The 21,008-nt window shown below is 32.7% G+C and overlaps 2 protein-coding genes across 3 annotated transcripts in view; one reads left to right on the forward strand and one right to left on the reverse strand.

Annotated features, from left to right (window-relative positions):
• Window positions 1–2,824, forward strand: part of LOC143065376 (serine/threonine-protein kinase 31-like) — a 41,104-nt gene extending 38,280 nt beyond the window's left edge. For both annotated transcript variants that reach the window (XM_076238915.1, XM_076238924.1), the window contains one exon: window positions 100–2,824. In XM_076238915.1, coding sequence (XP_076095030.1) covers window positions 100–559 — 460 coding nt within the window. In that variant the 3' untranslated portion in view covers window positions 560–2,824. The remainder of the gene's footprint in view (window positions 1–99) is intronic.
• A 3,264-nt stretch (window positions 2,825–6,088) lies between these two features.
• LOC143065389 (kelch-like protein 18) lies at window positions 6,089–14,589 on the reverse strand. Its single transcript, XM_076238936.1, has 2 exons — window positions 14,439–14,589; window positions 6,089–9,107 (listed from the first exon to the last, which is right to left on the reverse strand). The coding sequence occupies exons 1-2, from the start codon at window positions 14,565–14,567 to the stop codon at window positions 7,509–7,511; spliced, it is 1,728 nt and encodes a 575-aa protein (XP_076095051.1). The 5' UTR covers window positions 14,568–14,589; the 3' UTR covers window positions 6,089–7,508.
• Window positions 14,590–21,008: the final 6,419 nt, after the last annotated feature.

A 21,008-nucleotide genomic window follows, 5' to 3' on the forward strand; every position in this document is an offset into this window, starting at 1 on the left:
TTGTATTCTATTGTTTAGAATATTTAGTATGTGGCAGTAGAAATATGCTGTTTTTAAAATGTTTTTTTTTAATAACATTTTGATATGTATATATTTCAGTACTGATGAAACCTTTTCAACAACCACTTCTGTCTGTAGTGTTATAGAGAACTTTAATGTCAATGCTTTACCTCCATGTGAGGATGTTCAGCCAAACCAGGAGACATTCAGTGAAGAAACTTTCCCACCAGCTCATGCCACAGTAACAATGAGCAGTGTACCAGTAGGGGAGGATTCTTTCCCTGAGGTGTCCCAATTTAATCCAAATGAGTTCGATTCAAATCAAAATAATAGTGCTGATGATGGAATATTTGTGAACAATGCTCAAATGTTGGCTAATTGTATTTCACAGTTGCCTCCCCTGTCAGAAATGCCAAGGTTACCAGAGTCTGATACAGACTTAACCGAGAGTTACCAGACACCTGAGGGGTTGGTAGAGGAAGCAGAAGAGAAGACAGGAGGAAACATCAGTCCAATACCAGACGAAGTTGATGAACTGGACAATTCTGAAACTTGTTAGTTATTTTCATGTACGTTTCTATCAAAAAAAAATATGAGATTAAATTTGAACTGAAGATCAAGGTGAAGCTATTACCTTTTAAGGTGTCACAGATTATAGAAACTTCCATATCGTCAAATAATCAGAAGAATAGATTATATTGTTGTGAAAGTGTAGAGAAAGACTATTAAGTGTATTGTTGTCCAAATGGTAATTCTACTTATGCCAGCATTTTACAAGATAGTGTATTGCTTTGCATTCAGTCAGAACTTTTTGAGGATAAAAAGTATGAGTCCTTTAAAAATATCATTGTAGATACAGTATATATTTTAAGAGAGAGACTACTGTAGTTAGATGGTTGATCATGATGATGAAAAATGAGCCATCAGTTCTAGTGGATTTGTAGTATAAGATCCTTTTCTGGTCAAGTTACAATAAATGAGCTATGTCACCAAGATTTGTAAAAGATTTTGCACACTTCTTCAGCATAATAAATTTGAGCTAAAAATAATGCATTGGTCACTTTTATGTTCTAAAATAGAATGCATGTAAAATCACTATACAATAATTGCATTTTTTACGGATTTCTTTTGAATATTTTGGCAAGTATGAGAGTTTGATGCATTATTTTATTTTCGATTTTCATTTCAAGTTCATTGTGTAAAAGTTGGATGTAAAACTTTACATAATTCTGTGATAAAGCCCATTAACTGTTTCATGACCTTAAATGGCAATCAAGTGTTTTTGTAAAGTTAATGATTTCTTTGTATTAGACAATATGTCATTATATACAACCACAAAATAACTTTGTGGTTGAATATTGGGATCACGTTGTCGTTGTCCCCGTCCAAAGACAGTTGGTTTACAGACAGTAACTTTAGTACAAGTAAATAGAAATCCATGAAATTTATACACAAGGTTTATAACCTCAAAAGGAAGGTTTGGGCTAAATTTTGGGGGTTAATTCCCAACAGTTTAGGAATTAGGGTCCAAGAAAGAGGCACAAATAAGCATTCTAGTAATTTCCAGACAACAACTTGTGTTTAAATGTATGAATCTCTCCGACATTATTTCCATACCACAAAAAGATGGTAAGGATTGACTTTGGGGGGTAATGGCTCAAACCGTTTAGGAATTGGGTGCAAAAAAAGTGGAAAAACCAGGCAATTTATTTCTTTTAATATTGTTCCACAAGACTTATGAATACTCTCACTTCTGGTAGTCAAATTTGATTAAGTTCCTTTAAAAGAGCAAAGATATATTTTCAGATAAAAATGTTCAGTCAACATATTCATTGATGACTTATTAATTTCCAAGTATAATGAGATCAATAATGAAAATTGGTGCTGCAAATTCTTTTATAACTTATTATTTTATGAAGGGATTGGTCATAGACTGATTTGACACATATCTTGTACAGAACATTGTTGGAGTTTTGAATTACAATTTTTTCTGATCAATGTATTTATACATTAAATTTTGTTCAGAATTTATATGAAATTCATTGAGAAATAAAACATTAAGCTAGAAAAAAATAAGAAATTTATAAACCAAAGTGTTAAGTTCAATTTACAAAGTGCTAATTACAGATTACCGTTGATCATCGCAAGGAGATTGATTTTCTTGCTTGAGCAGGTACGGCAAACGCAATCAAGTTGAGATGACCAATGATAATCTGTTTATCGCTATTTTACCTTTGACGACATTGTCAATTTCATGTCAATTTCATTAGCAACGCCATATGCTTTCTTAGTTTCTAGCGATAATTTTCCATCTCAAGCAAGAAGCATGATATGAAAAATTATCACAAAAAAAGATCAAAGGAAATAATGCACAAAATAGCGATAATATTTAACACAGTTCACATTCTTGAAAATATCAGGCTTTTATTTTGTAAATCAATATAATTTTTTTGTTTCTAGCTTAAAAAAAATATCAGATTTTAATTTCTAAATGATACAAATGTCAAAGTTTAGTGTACATTATACATCATAGCTACACATAAGGTGAAATAAACGCCCATTTTTAGAAACTTAATTTGAATGAATTTATACAAACAAGTTGTTCTGGGTGGACAAACTTGTACAGAAATTATTAGAAAAAAATTCCATGATATATAATCACATGCTTAATGTCTACAGCATTAATTTTATTGTACTTTTATTGTTCAAGTAATTGTTTTGTTTATTTTCACTGAGTATCAATCATTTTCATTTAGTTATCATACTAGTCAAAGTTACTTGAAAAAAATGTTTTATATAAAATAAAAAAAATTGTTCTTGAAAATTGTGTTCGGTATTTTCATATCTGTAATATACATGTATACTGTTAGGTATATAACATCCTTCTAAAAGGATGGGTGCTATATTAAATTCACTTTATATGTCCATCATTTTGTCCAACAAATATTCCCTTTTCTCATGTACTACTTAAACTGACTTCAAAATTTGGTCTTCAGCTAAAAACACTGATGAAATGTTATTTTTGAGCATTTATCCCATGTAAAACGTACATTCTGTGTGCCATTATTCTGATTTTTTCCAATTATAATTTATGTCGCATATTTCTCGAGCACTATTGGATTGATCGACTTCAAGTTTGGTCAGCAGCTTGACATGTTAGCACAAGCACTCTTCAGACACCTTCTTTCTGTTTGCTGATGCCTTGAATTCTCAAATATGTCCGAATATAAATCAAAAGTTTTGTAATAAAATTGAGAATGGAAATGAAGAATGTGCCAATGTGACAACAACCTGAACAAAGATCCAGAAACAGCCGAAGGCCACCAATGCCTCTTTAACACCAGAAGAAAAACCTGACCCGAAGTCCAGTTTCAGCTAACCCTGAAACAAAATTGTGTACTAGTTCAGTGATAATGGACGCCGTACTAAACTTCAAAACATATAAATGAACTAAAATTAAAAAATCACACAAGACTAACAAAGGCCAGAGACTCCTTTAAAAATACTTATCTGAAAAACTAATTTACAGAATATGGGAGTAGGCTTAGCTTGTTAGGCATTTGCTATACCGCTAGAAATATATTGGTATTTCAAAATTCACTGTTAACTACATTGGTACATGAAGTTTGTTGAATGAACACTGTATGCCAAACTAACAACAGTAGCATGAACTATTGTATTTAAATAGAGGGAATATATCGCAAGTTCCTCATGCCTGTCGAACAGATTTTACTTGGCCTTATTTCATGGATCAGTGAACAAAGTTAGATTTCAGTCAAGTCCATATCAGATACTATAACCAAAAGGTCTACTATATTAATTAATATTTGATGTAATGGTTGTAAGGTGTACATGTCCAACTGGCAGGTGTCATCCGACCATGACCTCATTTTCATGGTTCAGTGGTCAAATTTAAGTTTGTGTGCCTTGGTCTGTTTTTCTAAATTTAAAATGCAATAGGTCAACTATAATTGATGTGTGGAAATGTTTTACAATGTACGAAGTAAAACCACAAAATTCCAAACTCAAAACGGAAAGTCCATAATCAAATTGAAAAATCGGAAGCTCAAAAACATTAAATGAATGGATAACTGTCACATTTCTGACTTGGTACATGCATTTTTCTTATGTAGAAATGGGGGATTAAACCTGGTTTTATAGCTAGCTAAACCTCTCACTTGTATTTGAACAAAGCTAACAGACACAATAGGTACACGTCAGTTTGGCAAATATAATTTGACCTTGACCTCATTTTCAGTCCACTGCTCAATGTTATTTTTAACCGGATTTTTGTGACAAAAATGTCGGTTATTGATTTGGGGATGTACGGCAGGCGGCCGGACAGTCGGGCGGCCGGGCGGGCGGCAATCAAATGTTGTCCGTGCATTAACTCATGAACCGTTCAACCAAAGCTTTTAAAATTTTAATATGTTGTTACTGACAACTAAATGAAGGTCAAGTTCAATAATGGCGATTTTGACTTTTACCGTTCAGGAGTTATGGTTCGTGAAAGATTGAAAAATGGAGTTTCCAGTCGTGTCTGTGCATTTACGCATGAACTGTTCTACCAAAGCTTCCCAAATTTTAATATGTTGTTACTGATGACAAAATGGAGGTCAAGTTCAATAATGACGATTTTGACTTTTACCGTTCAGGAGTTATGGCTCTTGAAAGATTGAAAAATGGTGTTTCCAGTCGTGTCCGTGCATTTTCTCATGAATCATCAACTAAAGCTTTTGAAATTTTTATATGTTGTTACTGATGACAAAATAGAGGTCAAGTCCAATAATGACGATTTTGACTTTTACCGTTCAGGCGTTATGGTTCTTGAAAGATTGTAAATGGCGTTTCCATTCACGTTGTTGCATTTACTCATGAACCATTCAATCTAAGCTTTTCAAATTTTAATATGTTGATACTGATGACAAAATGGAGGTCAAATTTGATATTGACGATTTTCACTTTCACCATTCATCAGTAATGGTTCTTGTGATATCGCCAGGACACAAATAAATATTAATAAATCCGGTTTGCTGTCGTTGTGACAGCCTCTTGTTTTTGGTTTTGATTTGTTTTTCTTAAAATCCAAGCAATAGGTCAAATATATTTGGTGTATGGCTTGATTTTAATGTATGTCGGTCAGGCAGGTATCATCTGACCTTCACCTCAATTTAATGGTTCATTGGTTGTTGTTCAGTTTTCTTTGTTTCTTAGATACTATAACATGTATAAGCAATAACTCAACTTTATTTGGTGTATGGAAAGTCGGTTAGGCAGGTATCATCTTACCTTCACCTCATTTGTATGGCTTCTTCAATATTCAGTTTTCTTGGTTAAATTTGTTACTTAAATATGAGCAATACGTCAATATATTTGATACAGGGAATGGTTCCAAGGTGAACATGTCTGTCTGGCAGGGTTCATCTGACCTTGAACTCATTTTTATGTCAAAAGTTTATGAGACCTTCATCTCATTTTCTTGGATCATAAATGTTAATGTGATGCTTGTAGTAAAATTATTGTGCTTATTTGTGGCGGTTGGTTTTATTGGTGGTGGAGTCAAGGTGACCAGAGAGAACCACTGACCTTTGGTTTTGACAAATGTGGTCAATTAAGATTGGTGTTGATGCTTGAGATTCTAACTCACAACCTCAATGTAAAATGAATTTGAACACAGAAGTTTAACACATGACAGTGCAAAGCTTACTAAACAGTGACTTGTAATTTTTCACGTCTTTGTGTTTTGTTCTAAGCTGTCTCATTGGAATCAATACAATATTTGATATGATGTGAATATGATTCCTTTATCATAATCGACTTTACAGTGTCACAGAGCCTGAATTTTCTACTGCTAAATCACATAAGGCAACAGTCTAGAAAAAGACAAATATTCAATGGAATGCTGACCTGCTTTCTGAATATGCAACAGTATGCCATTGTTGATGGTCCACCAAGAAAGAACATAGAAAGATTAACATTGAAGTCACTCAACCATGAAATTAAGATAAAAAGTCTTCCAATCAATAATTTCGTTATTATATTAAACCTCAAGCTCAGTGTCATGGCCATTTGATAATAAATACCAATATTTATACATATAGTGGCTGGTCCCATCTTTTATTCAAACAAATATAGAACATACATGTACAAATTACATAAAAATCACCATCATAGGCTATATACATTGTATTTCAAAGAATTGTGCTTAGATGCTCTTAGATAGTGTTCTCCCTATGACCATATATAACACCTCTGTATTGTAGTGCTATATGTATTACCATGATGATGGTTTGTTCTATCTAAACAGATTTTATAACAGATTGTATTGTAAATTTAGTGTTATGATTTCAGGGAAACCAGGTTGTTTGAAAATATTTGGGCCTTCCTAAGGATCAACTTTTGCACCACAAGCTCAACATTCATTTTCTTTGAAAATTTGTAAACATTTTAATTAGCCTGTAGTAAAATTCATGCAGGCTAGATAGTAATTTAACAAGCCTGGACTGGCTGGGCTTGAAGGCTGCTTGGGAGAACACTGTAACAGGTTTTTCAGGGTGAATTAAATTGAAACTATGCACAAAATATACAATAAGTCAATTCTAATACAAAAAATTTCCCTGCCCAAATCTGCAAAATTCAATTCAAATAAACTCACTTTATTTATACTGTAACTTTAACCACATGGACTTTTAAGAACAGTTAATCATTGGGCTTCTGCAATTTTATGTTAAAAGCACAAATATAATCTGTATCCTTGAGACAATTATTTAATCATTTAATGTTTGACCATTCATATATTTTGCTAACTTACTTTTTTTTAATTTTGTAAGGTTTAAAATTTAAGACTAGAATTTGAGTAATGAAATGATAAATGTATATGACATACCCATGATATATATAAATGTATTATCACAATATGAAAGATATATATTTTGCTTGTTCTACCAAAAAAAAAATAAATATCACAGATCAATCTCTAGAGCGAAAACAAAAATTGCAACAAGTATTCATAATTTCATATTGCAACTATTCTGTATTCATATTGCAACTATTCTGTATTCATATTGCAACTATTCTGTATTCATATTGCAACTATTCTGTATTCATATTGCAACTATTTTGTATTCATATTGCAACTCTTCTGGTGAATTAATATGAAATACAAAAAACACAAAAATACAAACACTATTTACACCTTTTGTGAAGAAATGGCAAAATTCCATGTTTTGCTATCAGAAACCTTCAAAATTATTTGGATAAAAAATTTATAAAGTGTCATCAGCAATCAATGTTAAGTTAAACAATATTTGTAATTTCAATTAAACTTTTCTTCTGCAACTCTTTATACATTTCTGTATTATATTTTCATTCAAATACATTTTTGGGGTTTCATATATACATGTTACTGTACATGTAGCATAACATGGGTTTTGCCATATCTACATTGCAGTTCTCATTTTCATTCAACTCAAGTATTTTCCTCATCATCACTACATTGACTACACAGATTAAGAATCTAAGTCAATGGGAAGAATTCCTACACCTACTCCACCTTCATGAGCACACATGGGCTGTAAAGATTTCCATTCGTCCTTGTCTGGCTCGTAAGATTCCACTGTAGTTAACTGAACAATACCGTCATATCCACCAATCGCAAAAAGTTTTCCATATGATGCTACCATAGCAACACGACTTCTTCTTATCTGTAGTGGTTTGACATATGCCCATTCATTCTTCTGAGGATCATAGCATTCAACACTATTCAAAAATATTGACCCATCATATCCACCAGCCACATACAGTTTTCCGTTTAATGTAGCGACACCCAGACGACATCGTTTTGTTAACATGTTAGGTATGTACCTCCAAGTATTGGTTGAAGGATTATAGCACTCCACCGAATCAAAAATTGATAATCCATCATGGCCACCGCAGGCAAATATTTCTCCATCAAGACAGGCAACACCTGCAGCACTTCTGTGTTTTAACATACTAGCTACCATAGTCCAACTATCTGCATCTGGGTCATATATTTCTACCGTTCTGAGTGATGAAACCCCATCATAGCCACCACAAGCATAAACATGTTTACCAAGAGATGTGGCTCCATGTGCACTTCGTTTACAATGCATTTTACAAACTGTTTTCCATGTTTTATTTCTGGGTTTATACACTTCTACAGTATTTAATCTGTCTTCTCCATCATACCCTCCTATGGCATACAAACAACCTATGTGAACAGAAACAGCTACTCTACTTCTGATCGTTGTCATTGGTTCTACAACTGTCCATCTATTGACAATAGGATCGTAACATTCCACTAAATTCATCGAATATCCAGAGGATGTCAACCCTCCTACAGCATATATGATGCCAGGAATGTCTGAACAACATCTTGGTCTTGTTTTAAATGTTTGTAGAAGAGTTCTCCTCTCTGGCATCAGGTGGTAGTCTTTTGCTTCATCTAGGAGATCTCTACATTGCAATGAGTTTTTAATGAGTTCTTCCGTGGCTACCTTGTCAGACAGGTAATGAGGTGTTAGTAATGGTAGTCTTACTTTAACCATCAGTTCTGGTAATGCCTTACATCTCTCTTCTGTGTTCTGTTTTACCCAGTTTATCACTGCCTCAAATACTTGTTCTTCAGAATCAATGTTCAACTCATCTCTTGTTATGATCTCCAATACGTCAGTTAGACTGAGGTTAAAAAATTCTTCAGACTTCATTATTTCTTTGAAATGTTTCTGCAAATATTTATTTGTAGCTTCCACTAAACTGGTACACATGTACTGGTCCCCAAATGTTCTTACTCCTAAAACATTATATGGTTTAAGTCTTCTTTTCAAGAAATCGCAGCAAGCTTCTTTGACTGCCTGCAGATGTAGAAAACTTGCAGCCACAAGTAGTATTTGTACATTATCTACATCAATCTGTACTTTTCCATTGTATGCAAAATTAACAAGGGCTTCCAAAGCGTTTGGGTCTATTCCTTGCATGGTAATTTCATCTTGTTTAGACTCTACCATATCATGTGTGAACATGGCATGAAAGTATGGTATAGTAGCAGCTAACACTATTCTGTGTGCTGTAAATTTTCTGTCTCCAACCTGTAAATAATAACAGAACTGATTATTGTCAAATGAAATTACAAAACCATATCAAAGTGATTAAACCATAAAAGTATTAACATCAATAAACCACAAAGTAAATAGCATTTTTTTGTTTTTTTGTTGAAAGCAGAATAAATAAATAATCACTTTGGGCCAAATTAAAAAAAAATATGTGTATTTCCTACTACCCTTCCCTCCCTATTTTTAAAACTAAAAAATAGCCTTCATGTACCCTAAAGTTTTTTTGTCATTTTTCAATTAGCAGATTGTCCCTCCCTTAGACTCCATGTAAAGAAAAAAGGTAAATAATAAAAAAAAAAAAAAGATTTGATATGTAATAGGAAACACACATATATATTTGTTTTTTGCCTTATCAAAGTAATTACACCCAGGCAATCTTAATGGTCAAAACATGAGTTTAGTCCTTTTCAACTGATTTTTATAGTTTGTTTTAATGTTGTTCTGTTACACCACTGTCCCAGTCAGGAGCCTGCATTTCAAATTCAATGGTTGTCTTTTGTTAATGTACAAAAATGTATATCATATTTGTATTTTCCTTCATAGCTTTGTACATAATTCAGGATGCTAGCTTTCTCTCTTAAATTGCTTTACATTTGTTATTTCTGGGCCTTTCATATATGTAGCTGTTTAGCTAAAAGCCTTATCATTGCAAATCCAGGGGGGTTCTGAGGGTTGGAAACCCCCCCCCTTTTTTTTTAACGATCAATGCATTTGAATGGGGACATATAGTTGGAACCTGGGAACCCCCCTTTTAAAATGGCTGGACCCGCCCCTGCTTATGGTATGTTATTCTCATTATTAGGCCAACTAAAACTAATTAGTAGATTTTCATCCAAATTTTTGAAAAAAATGGGGCGGGTGGGAGGATTTTATTTAACATTTTTTATTTCATATGAAACCTTCTTGTCACGTGTTATACATATATGCAAGTGTAATAATAAGCTTATATCATGTAAATACATGCATAAGGTATTGTGTATGATTTTTCAAATGCTTAATATAAAAAAGAAGATGTGGTATGATTGCCAATGAGACAACTGTCTACAACAGACCAACATGACACTGACATTAACAACTATAGGTCACTGTATGGCCTTCAACAATGAGCAAAGCCCATACCGCATAGTCAGCTTTAAAAAGACAATGTAAAACAATTCAAAAGAGAAAACTAACGGCCTTATTTATGATCCCGATAACAAAAAGACACTATAGGAACAGATCTGAGAGTACTCGCAGTTATCTGACAGCGAGGTCAAAGCCACTAACAACTATTAAAAATCATGCATCTAAGACTAAATTTCTATCAACCCGTACACATCCAACATCAAAATACATTAAATACATAACTCTGATTGGCCACCACTGTTCTACATGTAATTGCCGCTTTAGAAACCTATTTTATAGTAAACAGCAGAAACATGGAGAAAATTAATGCTCTCTTCAGTTGGACTACCTACACCAACTTTATTTTGCGTTCTAAGCAATTGTTTGTTGTCCTAATAAGATAAAGCAAATGCATTGGTATGCAACAGGGATGGGGTCAATTACTTTAGAATGTAATCGATTAAATTACAATTACTTTGCCAATAAAATGTAATCGATTACATTACAATTACACCCTATTTCATAAGTAATCGATTACATTAGATTACTTTTCTTGAAAGTAATCATGATTACTTTAGATTACTTATGATTACATTGTATATTGCAATATCAAAGTCTTTTTTATAACTTTTTATCTTCACAAAAAGATAATTTTTGTGATATTTTTAAAAGCCTTAATTTTTCTATCTTATTTAAAATAATTTATAGACAAGTACAGTGTAACATGTGTAACTTTATAAAATAGCTATAGACAAGTGCCTTTCTCTATGTTTAAAATTAACTTATTTTTTTCTACAAATTTTAACCAACTTCCTAATTAACAAAAAACCTGAACAAATAAGGAAAAATTAATTAAGTATAGTTTTATTGTCTGTTGGGACATAATTGACACATCCATTAATGTTTTACAGGTGTTAATCACAACTTCCATTTTTTAACAAACAATAGGTGAGCTTGGGTATTAAAATTTTATTGTCTTAATTACAATAATAAATAAAGTTAAAAGTGGCTGATTGTCATTATTTGTTTGAAAAGTTTTTAATCCTGATCTAATCAAGGATTTGTATAGTAAGAATCTTACTATACAAATCCTTGATCTAATTAAAAATTAATAGAATTATTGTCAGGTGAAAACACAAAACAGCTTTGTAACTTAGGAAAGTATATACATTTCTCTTTAAATTAAGAAACAGTTTATTGTAATAAAAGAAATTTTGTATTGATGATACTTCTGACGTCACCTATTATTTACTATGCATATTGTTTGTAATATTATGCCATATGTATACACTGTACATGTACTTGTTTATACTGATGAGCCATAAGGCTCAAAGTTAATAAAGAATAAAAATTAGAATGCACATATTACACACGAATTTATAGACCAAAATTTATTCAATTAATAAATAAATGAAATCTGGTTTTAACTTCCATTTTGAATTAAGTGGGCTCATATATTTATGTCGACCATCAAGGTCAGATTGGAACTAAATGTTTTCTGCATTTGAATTTATTTATGCTAAAATATTTTGTAACTTATATGAAATTAGAGTTAATATCAGAAGTTTTCAATCAAGGAAAAAAAATTCTTTCAAGGCATATTCTTGTTTCCTAAGAGCTCAATCTCACAATGAAATATTTGAGAGGCAATTTCCTTTAATAAACTGTTAACAAAATAAAACACTCGGTTATACAAATTTGTTATGTAGATGATACAATTCATCACATTAAACAAGGTCCCATCATTGTGAATACTAGTTTCATGATTTTTCATTCAAGCTTTACATTTTCTTATTTTCATCTTGTCTATCAAAAAACTATTTTCATAAATTTGTAATCAGCAAGTAATCATATAAATGTAATCTTAAAGTAATCTAAAAGTAATCATGATTACACCTGTTTTTGGCAATGTAATTGATTACATTATGATTACTTGTAATCAGAAATGGCCTGATTACTGATTACATATGATTACACTGCAAAATGTAATCGATTACAGCTGATTACAATTACTGATTACGATTACCCCATGCCTGGTATGCAACACAAGTATTATAAGTACAGAATAAAATGAAAACTCAAACAGCGTTGAAAAAATAAGATTGGTCCTTTTAAATATGCAAGATGCGAATATAATTACAATGTAGAACATAAAGTTGTTTAATGACTATTGTGGGTATTGGGATAGAGGATGTTTGCTGTTTGTCTACAAAAATCGAAAGGCATGGCTAAATCTAAATCTAAGGGCTTGCTATAAATTAATAAATTAAAAATGCGTATGTTTGTCGACTTTCTGAACTCAATATACGGTCACCAATCTAACAAGTTCATGTTTGTGTCAATTCCTTTATTCCAGTCATGATTTTTGTACCAATGTGTTCCACGATTCTTACGCTTTTGGGTTTCATTCACAGTCCAAATTTCTTGACACAAAGTTATTGTATAAATAAAATAATCCAAGGTGTTCTAATCACAAACATTTGTGACATACAGCGATTTGCGTTCTTGGACACAGCGTATTACTCATAACCCGAATATTTCATGCCTTTCTCGTAATCAATCTCTATTCTCGGTAAATGATGTTGTCATCATAGATCAGCAGAATATATCGACTTAATAATTTAGTAAGAATACTCTAAGAAATACGAAAATGGAAATTTGAAACAGGAAGCTTTGATTGAAACGAAATTATCGACGGTTACCGGTAACAAATGAACAAAATCCGGAAATCGTAATTTTTTCAAAAATAAAAAAAATCGGGGCGGGAAGATTTCAGAGGGGCGGGCGGGGATGAAAATCTATCAATTAATTTTAATTGGCCTAAATGGGATTCTTTTTATCATTTTATGCAGCCAACATTACACTTTTGCACTGAAAGCAGCAATTACTTGTGAAACCCAGGGTCCCACAAAACTCTTCATGAATTAGACTGTTTATACATATATATATATATATGTTGCTATAGAGTTTTTAATGACAGAAATATTATATCATTCTTAATAACTCGTTAACTTCCATGGGTTTCGCCCCATCAAACCAACCGAAAAGCCCTCAGACCCTTGTCGAGGTTTGGTCGTACAAGTAGAAATGGCTAAGTTACATTGTACGCCACTGGGGGTATGCAGGGGCATAAAAAGAACGACCAAGTCGACTGTGGCTGAAACGTTTTAATAAATGAACTGTCCCACTTGATCTAGTGGTCATTTTAGGATTAAAAAACAATTATTTGGACATATTGACTTAAAAAAGATTGATTTGTGACGTCAAATTTCTTCAGGAAAAAGCACTAATGGAGGATGTAGGGGGAGTTAAGCCTGCATCAGGTCAGGAATAACCACCAATTGGTGGATTATACCTCAATTGACGTATAATCCACCAATTGAGGTATATTGGTATAGACCAATTGACGTATAATGCAATTTTTTTGTAATAAAATGCTAGTGTGCGATAGGAGCATGATTTTGCAACTTGCTACCTATTTTATGACTCTTATTGAGTCCTCTGAAAGTTTCAGTTTTGTCAAAGCCTGCTGCATCTCTTGAGAATGCATGTGTACAGCAATTCTTTTGTTGAAACATTTGTACTATTGACCATGATTGACTTTTAATAATGAAAGTCAAGTACTAACAAAGAGCTCCATTCACCTGTGGAGTTGTACTCATGATCGCATGACTGCAAACAGTAATGATGTCCATTGACAGATGATTACAGGTAAATTTGCCTATCAAGAATTGACAAGATAACAATAGAAGAAACTGCAAATACAATTATTGATTAAATGCAATATGTTATGTCACTATACTAAACTAGGAATGTTTGACAAGTTTTCATACCATAATATGGTTTTAAGAAAACAATGCTCCATTTTGATAGAATAATTTCTTTTGAAAAACAAAGAATTATACACCAATTGGTCTATACCATTATACGTCAATTGGTGGATTATACGTCAATTGAGGTATAATCCACCAATTGGTGGTTATTCCTGACCTGTGCATCCCGGCCAGATCTAGCTGTGCATCCAATACTGACAAGATTAGACAGGACACCATGCAAGGATTAGGAAGGTGTCACGGATTATTTTTTTAAATAGCCTTGCAAGACGTTACAATTATTTGGACTAGGGGGAGTGAAGACAAGGATTTTGATAAACATGATTTGAGATCAGCATTTTACAATGTAAGAAAAATACACATGTTTAACCTTTAATGTGACATCACACAATTTCCCCTGTCTTCTTATGTCTTCGAACACAGGAAATGCAGTCTTTGGTAGATCTTCTTTCACGAAAACAGATACATCGTCAGCCATATTTGTTTTGCAAAGAGACATAATGTGAAAGGAAAAGAAATCACTTCAACACTTGTTTGTTTACGAGAGACGCAGATAAGATCTGGTGAGATTGATTCTTACAATTTAAAAAAACAGCTTAAAACCGAAGTTGATATTAAAAAAAAAGAATAACACAACGAACTACCGACATTTCCTAGAAGAAACAAATCATCAAAGATAACATTTATAATAAATAACGCTGATATTAAACAGCCAATAGGTCTATTGCGATAGTTCGCAAAAAACTTATTTACACTTGTGTGTAACAATGATTTGATTTCGCCAGTGTAATTTATCCGGAGGAGATCCCTAGTGACTTTTCATCCACCAACATAAATTCACTAGCTTTTTTTTTTTTTTTTTTTTTATCCTGGAACAGTGTTAAACGGTTAACGGACAGATAGTCACAGGACAAAAAGTCACAGGACATAAAGTCACAAATTTGGTAGGACAAAAAGTCACGGCAAATAATTTGTTGACAACTGTTTAAATATATAAGAGAAATATCTTGAAATATTTACTTCATAATTTTAAAATACATTTCTTCATATTAAAGTTTAGGAAATGTGTCATCAAACTTCAAAATTGAAGATTTATTTAATTTTAATCATGCAAAGAAAATATTTATTGGCACTATGAACTTGAGCCATTTAATTGCCAAGCAACTTTGACATATTGTTTTTTTTAACAATTATTTGATCATCTTTGATATTTTTTTGATAAATTTTGTTTACAAAGTTGGTTTTTATAGTTCTAGAAAAATGCAATATTTTTTTTGTAAAAATAAGCGTTTTCTTTTTCAAAGAAAATAATTAGAACTAGATGTGTCAAAGCGACACGAATGGCCCTGTCTCACATATAAAAAAAATAGCTCAAAATCTGGAGACATATAGAAAAATGTCCGTATAACTGTCATTTTCAACAATTTTCAAAGTTGTAAACCCTTAATTTTAGATAAAAATTAGAAGAGCGGAACGAAACTTAAACTTAATCTGTAACTCATCATGGTTAGCTCACATACCAAAAGTCAGCCCAATATTTGAAAGCATTCAGAAACAAGAGGCTCTCAAGAGCCTGAATCGCTCACCTTAATTCTTTTGGTTAAATCTCTCATCAATGATTATTTTGGCTTTTCAATTTATTTAAAATGTTTTTTGGATCGTCCTATTTTCTTCAAAAGCTAAAAAAAATAATCATTTTCTCCTATGTTCTATTTTAGCCATAGGAGCTATGTTTCTTGACATACAAGGAAATAAAATATAAAATTTATACTAGATACTCTGAAACTCATTTAGCCTAAGTTTGGCTGAAATTGATACAGCAGTTTCAAAGGAGAAGATTTTTTAAAGTAAGTCAACATGATGAACAAATTGTGAAAAAAGTCTTTAAAGGGCAATAACTCCTTAAGGGGTCAATTGACAATTTTGGTCAAATTGACTTAATTGAAGATCTTACTTTGCTGAACATTATTGCTGTTTACAGTTTATTTCTATCTATAATTATATTCAAAATAATAAACAAAAACAGCAAAATTTCCTTAAAATTATCAATTCAGGGGCAGCAACCCAGTTGTCTGATTCATCTGAAAATTTCAGGGCAGATAGATCTTGACCTGATAAACAATATTACCCACGTCAGATTTGCTCTAAATGCTTTGGTTTTTGAGTTATAAGCCAAAAACTGCATTTGACCCCTATGTTCTATTTTTAGCAATGGCGACCATGTTTGTTGATAGATCATAACTTCGGATACAATTTACAAACTAGATACCCTAAGGAACATTCAGTTAAAGTTTGGAAGTATTTGGCCCAGTAGTTTCAGAGGAGAAGATTTTTGTAAAAGATTACTAAGATTTACGAAAAATGGTTAAAAATTGACTATAAAGGGCAATAACTCCTAAAGGGGTCAACTGACCATTTCCGTCATGTTGACTTATTTGTAAATCTTACTTTGCTGAACATTATTCCTGTTTACAGTTTATCTCTATCTATAATAATATTCAAGATAATAACCAAAAACAGCAAAATTTCCTTAAAATTACCAATTCAGGGGCAGCAACCCAACAACAGATTGTCTGATTCATCTGAAAATTTCAGGGCAGATAGATTTTGACCTGATAAACAATATTACCCCATGTCAGATTTGCTCTAAATGCTTTGGTTTTTGAGTTATAAGCCAAAAACTGCATTTGACCCCTATGTTCTATTTTTAGCAATGGCGACCATGTTTGTTGATAGATCATAACTTCGGATACAATTTACAAACTAGATACCCTAAGGAACATTCAATTAAAGTTTGGAAGTATTTGGCCCAGTAGTTTCAGAGGAGAAGATTTTTGTAAAAGATTACTAAGATCTACGAAAAATGGTTAAAAATTGACTATAAAGGGCAATAACTCCTAAAGGGGTCAACTGACCATTTCCGTCATGTTGACTTATTTGTAAATCTTACTTTGCTGAACATTATTCCTGTTTACAGTTTATCTCTATCTATAATAATATTCAAGATAATAACCAAAAACAGCAAAATTTCCTTAAAATTACCAATTCAGGGGCAGCAACCCAACAACAGATTGTCTGATTCATCTGAAAATTTCAGGGCAGATAGATCTTGACCTGATAAACAATATTACCCCATGTCAGATTTGCTCTAAATGCTTTGGTTTTTGAGTTATAAGCCAAAAACTGCATTTGACCCCTATGTTCTATTTTTAGCAATGGCGACCATGTTTGTTGATTGATCAAAACTTCGGATACAATTTATAAATTAGATACCCTAAGGAACATTCAGTTAAAGTTTGAAAGTATTTGGCCCAGTAGTTTCAGAGGAGAAGATTCTTGAAATAGTTTACGACGACAGACGACGGACGACAGACGACAGACGACGGACGACAGACGACAGACGACGGACGACAGACGACAGACGACGGACGACAGACGACAGACGACGGACGACGACGGACGCCAAGTGATGGCATAAGCTCACTTGTCCCTTCGGGACAGGTGAGCTAAAAAGTAGTCTGTTTCCCGGCCGTTATTGAAATTCTTGACAATATTCCGAAGGCATACTGAATGTTTTACGGAGGGGACCAACCTAGCTAAAAAGGTCCGTATAACTGTGATTTTCAAAAATTTATCAAAGTCCAAAGCCCGAAATTACAGCAAAAATTAGCCGAGCGGAACGAAACTTAAACTTGATCTGTTACTCATTATGAGTAACTCACAAACCAAAATTCAGCCCAATATCTGAAAGCGTTTAGAAATAAAGTCTGTATAACTGTGATTTTCGGCAACAATTTATCAAAGTCCAAAGCCCGTAAGCGTTAATTATTTCGGCAAAAATTAGCCGAGCAGAACAAAACTTAAACGTCGGTTAAAAGCTCATTAGAGCTTATGTTTGTCTATGTTTTATATACCATGCCGACTCTAAATAAAGCTTATTTATTATTATTATTATTTATTTATTAAACTTGATCTGTAACTCATCTTGGTTAACTCACATGCCCAAAAATCATCCCAATATCTGAAAGCGTTTAGAAAAAAGTCCGTATAACTGTGATTTTCAACAGATTATTTATCAAAGTCCAAAGCCCGTAATTTTGGCAAAAATTAGCGGAGCGGAACGAAACTTAAACTTATCTGTAACTCATCATGGAGAACTTAAATTCCATAGATCAGCCCAATATCTGAAGCGGCTTTGAAAAAAACTGCGTATAATGGTTTGTTGCGGAATGACGGAATGAAGGAATTACGGAATTACGGAATTTCGGACAAGTGTCACCGGGGAAACTTGGTGACTTGTTAGGATGTGTAACAAGAGCCTGACTGAATGGCCTCTTGTTACTGAAACTGTGTGATGCACCTGATCACACAACGAACGATTGCTGTGATTAGCAATGAGAACTCTGAATACTGAAACTCTGGTGAAAACTAACTACTGAGACTCTGGAACTAGCGATGAATAAACCAATAATTCAGCATGGAATACTAATACTTTTATTACAGATGGACTGTGTTCAGGGTAAAGTCCTGAGTCCAAATCTTGCTTATAAAAATTATAAACAAGTATTTATACACATTTGAAATGACAAGTATAGACATAACAAATAACAATTAATTTGAGTAATATTGTTCACTGACAAAGATAAAACTATTTTTAGAACTTGAAGAATAAATATTAAATGAAAATCTGATTATAACAATTAAGAACATACATTATGAATAAGGTAAAATGTCACTAATTAGCTAACAGATTGAAACATGTCACTCAATGTCCAAACTTAGAATTAAATTGCATATCAAAGCATGTTGATTTTAAGTCCTGGATATGAAATGTAAATAGAAACGAAATTATAAAATAAAATGAATTATAAAACACAGAGAATTAAAGTCTTAAATATCAAAATTGAGAATTTTAAATTAAAGTCCAAAATAATAAACGAAGCTGCTTTTTGCACTGTCACATATGCCTCTCCTCCCAATTAAGTCCGTCCTCGGACTTAGCACTATCTATATCGGCCTCCTCTGCGGTTGTTATAGTGTCTGTTGTTGTAGTTAGGTCGCTGTTGGTGTTGACTGGAAGACAACATATAATTTTCATGCCGAAGGCTTTGCAGTTCTTCTGTCAACTGTTTGACAGAATTTTCTTGAGATTGAAGTTTAGAATGAAGGTCTGATTTTTCATTTTTCAATGTTTCTATTTCGTCCGTAAATTCGGTTGAACGCATAAAGTAAAGATCTTGCACCATTTTCACAGTCTTGTCTTTTTCAATTATTTGGTCCTTTAATTCTTGAATTTGATTCACATATTCCTGTACGTTTATACGCCAGGCATTTTCTTCTTTATGTTTACTAATGTTTGCAAGCTCTTGCTTAAACTGATCTCTCTCGGATTTAACACTCTCTAGATGGTTCATTTGAAATTTTAAGTCCTGAATGTACTGTTGATGTTCTGAATTTTTCCGTTTTTCCTCTGATAATTTCGACTTAACACTATTTAGTTCTGTTTTTAACACATTTGCAATGTCCAAATGTTGAACGAAGGCCGAATTTCTCATACCTGAGAACGGTAAAGCTCGGATGATGTTTTTGCGCTCAATATAGCTGTGTATTCTAGCTATATCACGTTCTTTTTGTTTTCTAGATTTCACATGAACTGGTGTACTTTGTCTGTCTTTTGTTGCTTTTGAAAAACACTTACTTGAGAAATGTCCGAATTTTCTACATGAAAAGCACATTTGATTGACAGAATTACAAATATAATGTTTATGGAATTTACCGCATCTCCCACATGCTGGACTGTAACCTGACTGGATGTTCCATGGTCTCCATTGTGGTCTGAAGCTGTACTCCATCACTGAATATTGTCTACGCTATACTTGTCTGGGGAACTCGCTTGGCTGCTTGAGGTCTCTGGATCGTGTGCTGAGCATAGAAGTCAGCACGCCGTAGTCGTCCACCAATCTGTCACCGGGGAAACTTGGTGACTTGTTAGGATGTGTAACAAGAGCCTGACTGAATGGCCTCTTGTTACTGAAACTGTGTGATGCACCTGATCACACAACGAACGATTGCTGTGATTAGCAATGAGAACTCTGAATACTGAAACTCTGGTGAAAACTAACTACTGAGACTCTGGAACTAGCGATGAATAAACCAATAATTCAGCATGGAATACTAATACTTTTATTACAGATGGACTGTGTTCAGGGTAAAGTCCTGAGTCCAAATCTTGCTTATAAAAATTATAAACAAGTATTTATACACATTTGAAATGACAAGTATAGACATAACAAATAACAATTAATTTGAGTAATATTGTTCACTGACAAAGATAAAACTATTTTTAGAACTTGAAGAATAAATATTAAATGAAAATCTGATTATAACAATTAAGAACATACATTATGAATAAGGTAAAATGTCACTAATTAGCTAACAGATTGAAACATGTCACTCAATGTCCAAACTTAGAATTAAATTGCATATCAAAGCATGTTGATTTTAAGTCCTGGATATGAAATGTAAATAGAAACGAAATTATAAAATAAAATGAATTATAAAACACAGAGAATTAAAGTCTTAAATATCAAAATTGAGAATTTTAAATTAAAGTCCAAAATAATAAACGAAGCTGCTTTTTGCACTGTCACACAAGGGTAAAACTATATATGTCCCCGACCACTTAGTGTCGGGGCCATAAAAATGAATTGTGACTTTTTGTCTGATAAGATAAAGATAACTTTAATAGCACTAACACATTAACAATAAATGGTTATGGCAACACATTAAAGATAAGCTACAATGAATAACATATATACAATAAAGGAGCGACAGTGGGTAATTATGAGAAAAAATATATAAAAATTAAAAAGAGAATCATATATAAAAGCATATATATAGAATGGGGCTTGTTTTTTTTTGTGTATTTGAAACTTGCATA

The sequence above is a fragment of the Mytilus galloprovincialis genome, chromosome 1, assembly GCF_965363235.1.
Source record: "Mytilus galloprovincialis chromosome 1, xbMytGall1.hap1.1, whole genome shotgun sequence".
Taxonomy (NCBI): domain Eukaryota; kingdom Metazoa; phylum Mollusca; class Bivalvia; order Mytilida; family Mytilidae; genus Mytilus; species Mytilus galloprovincialis.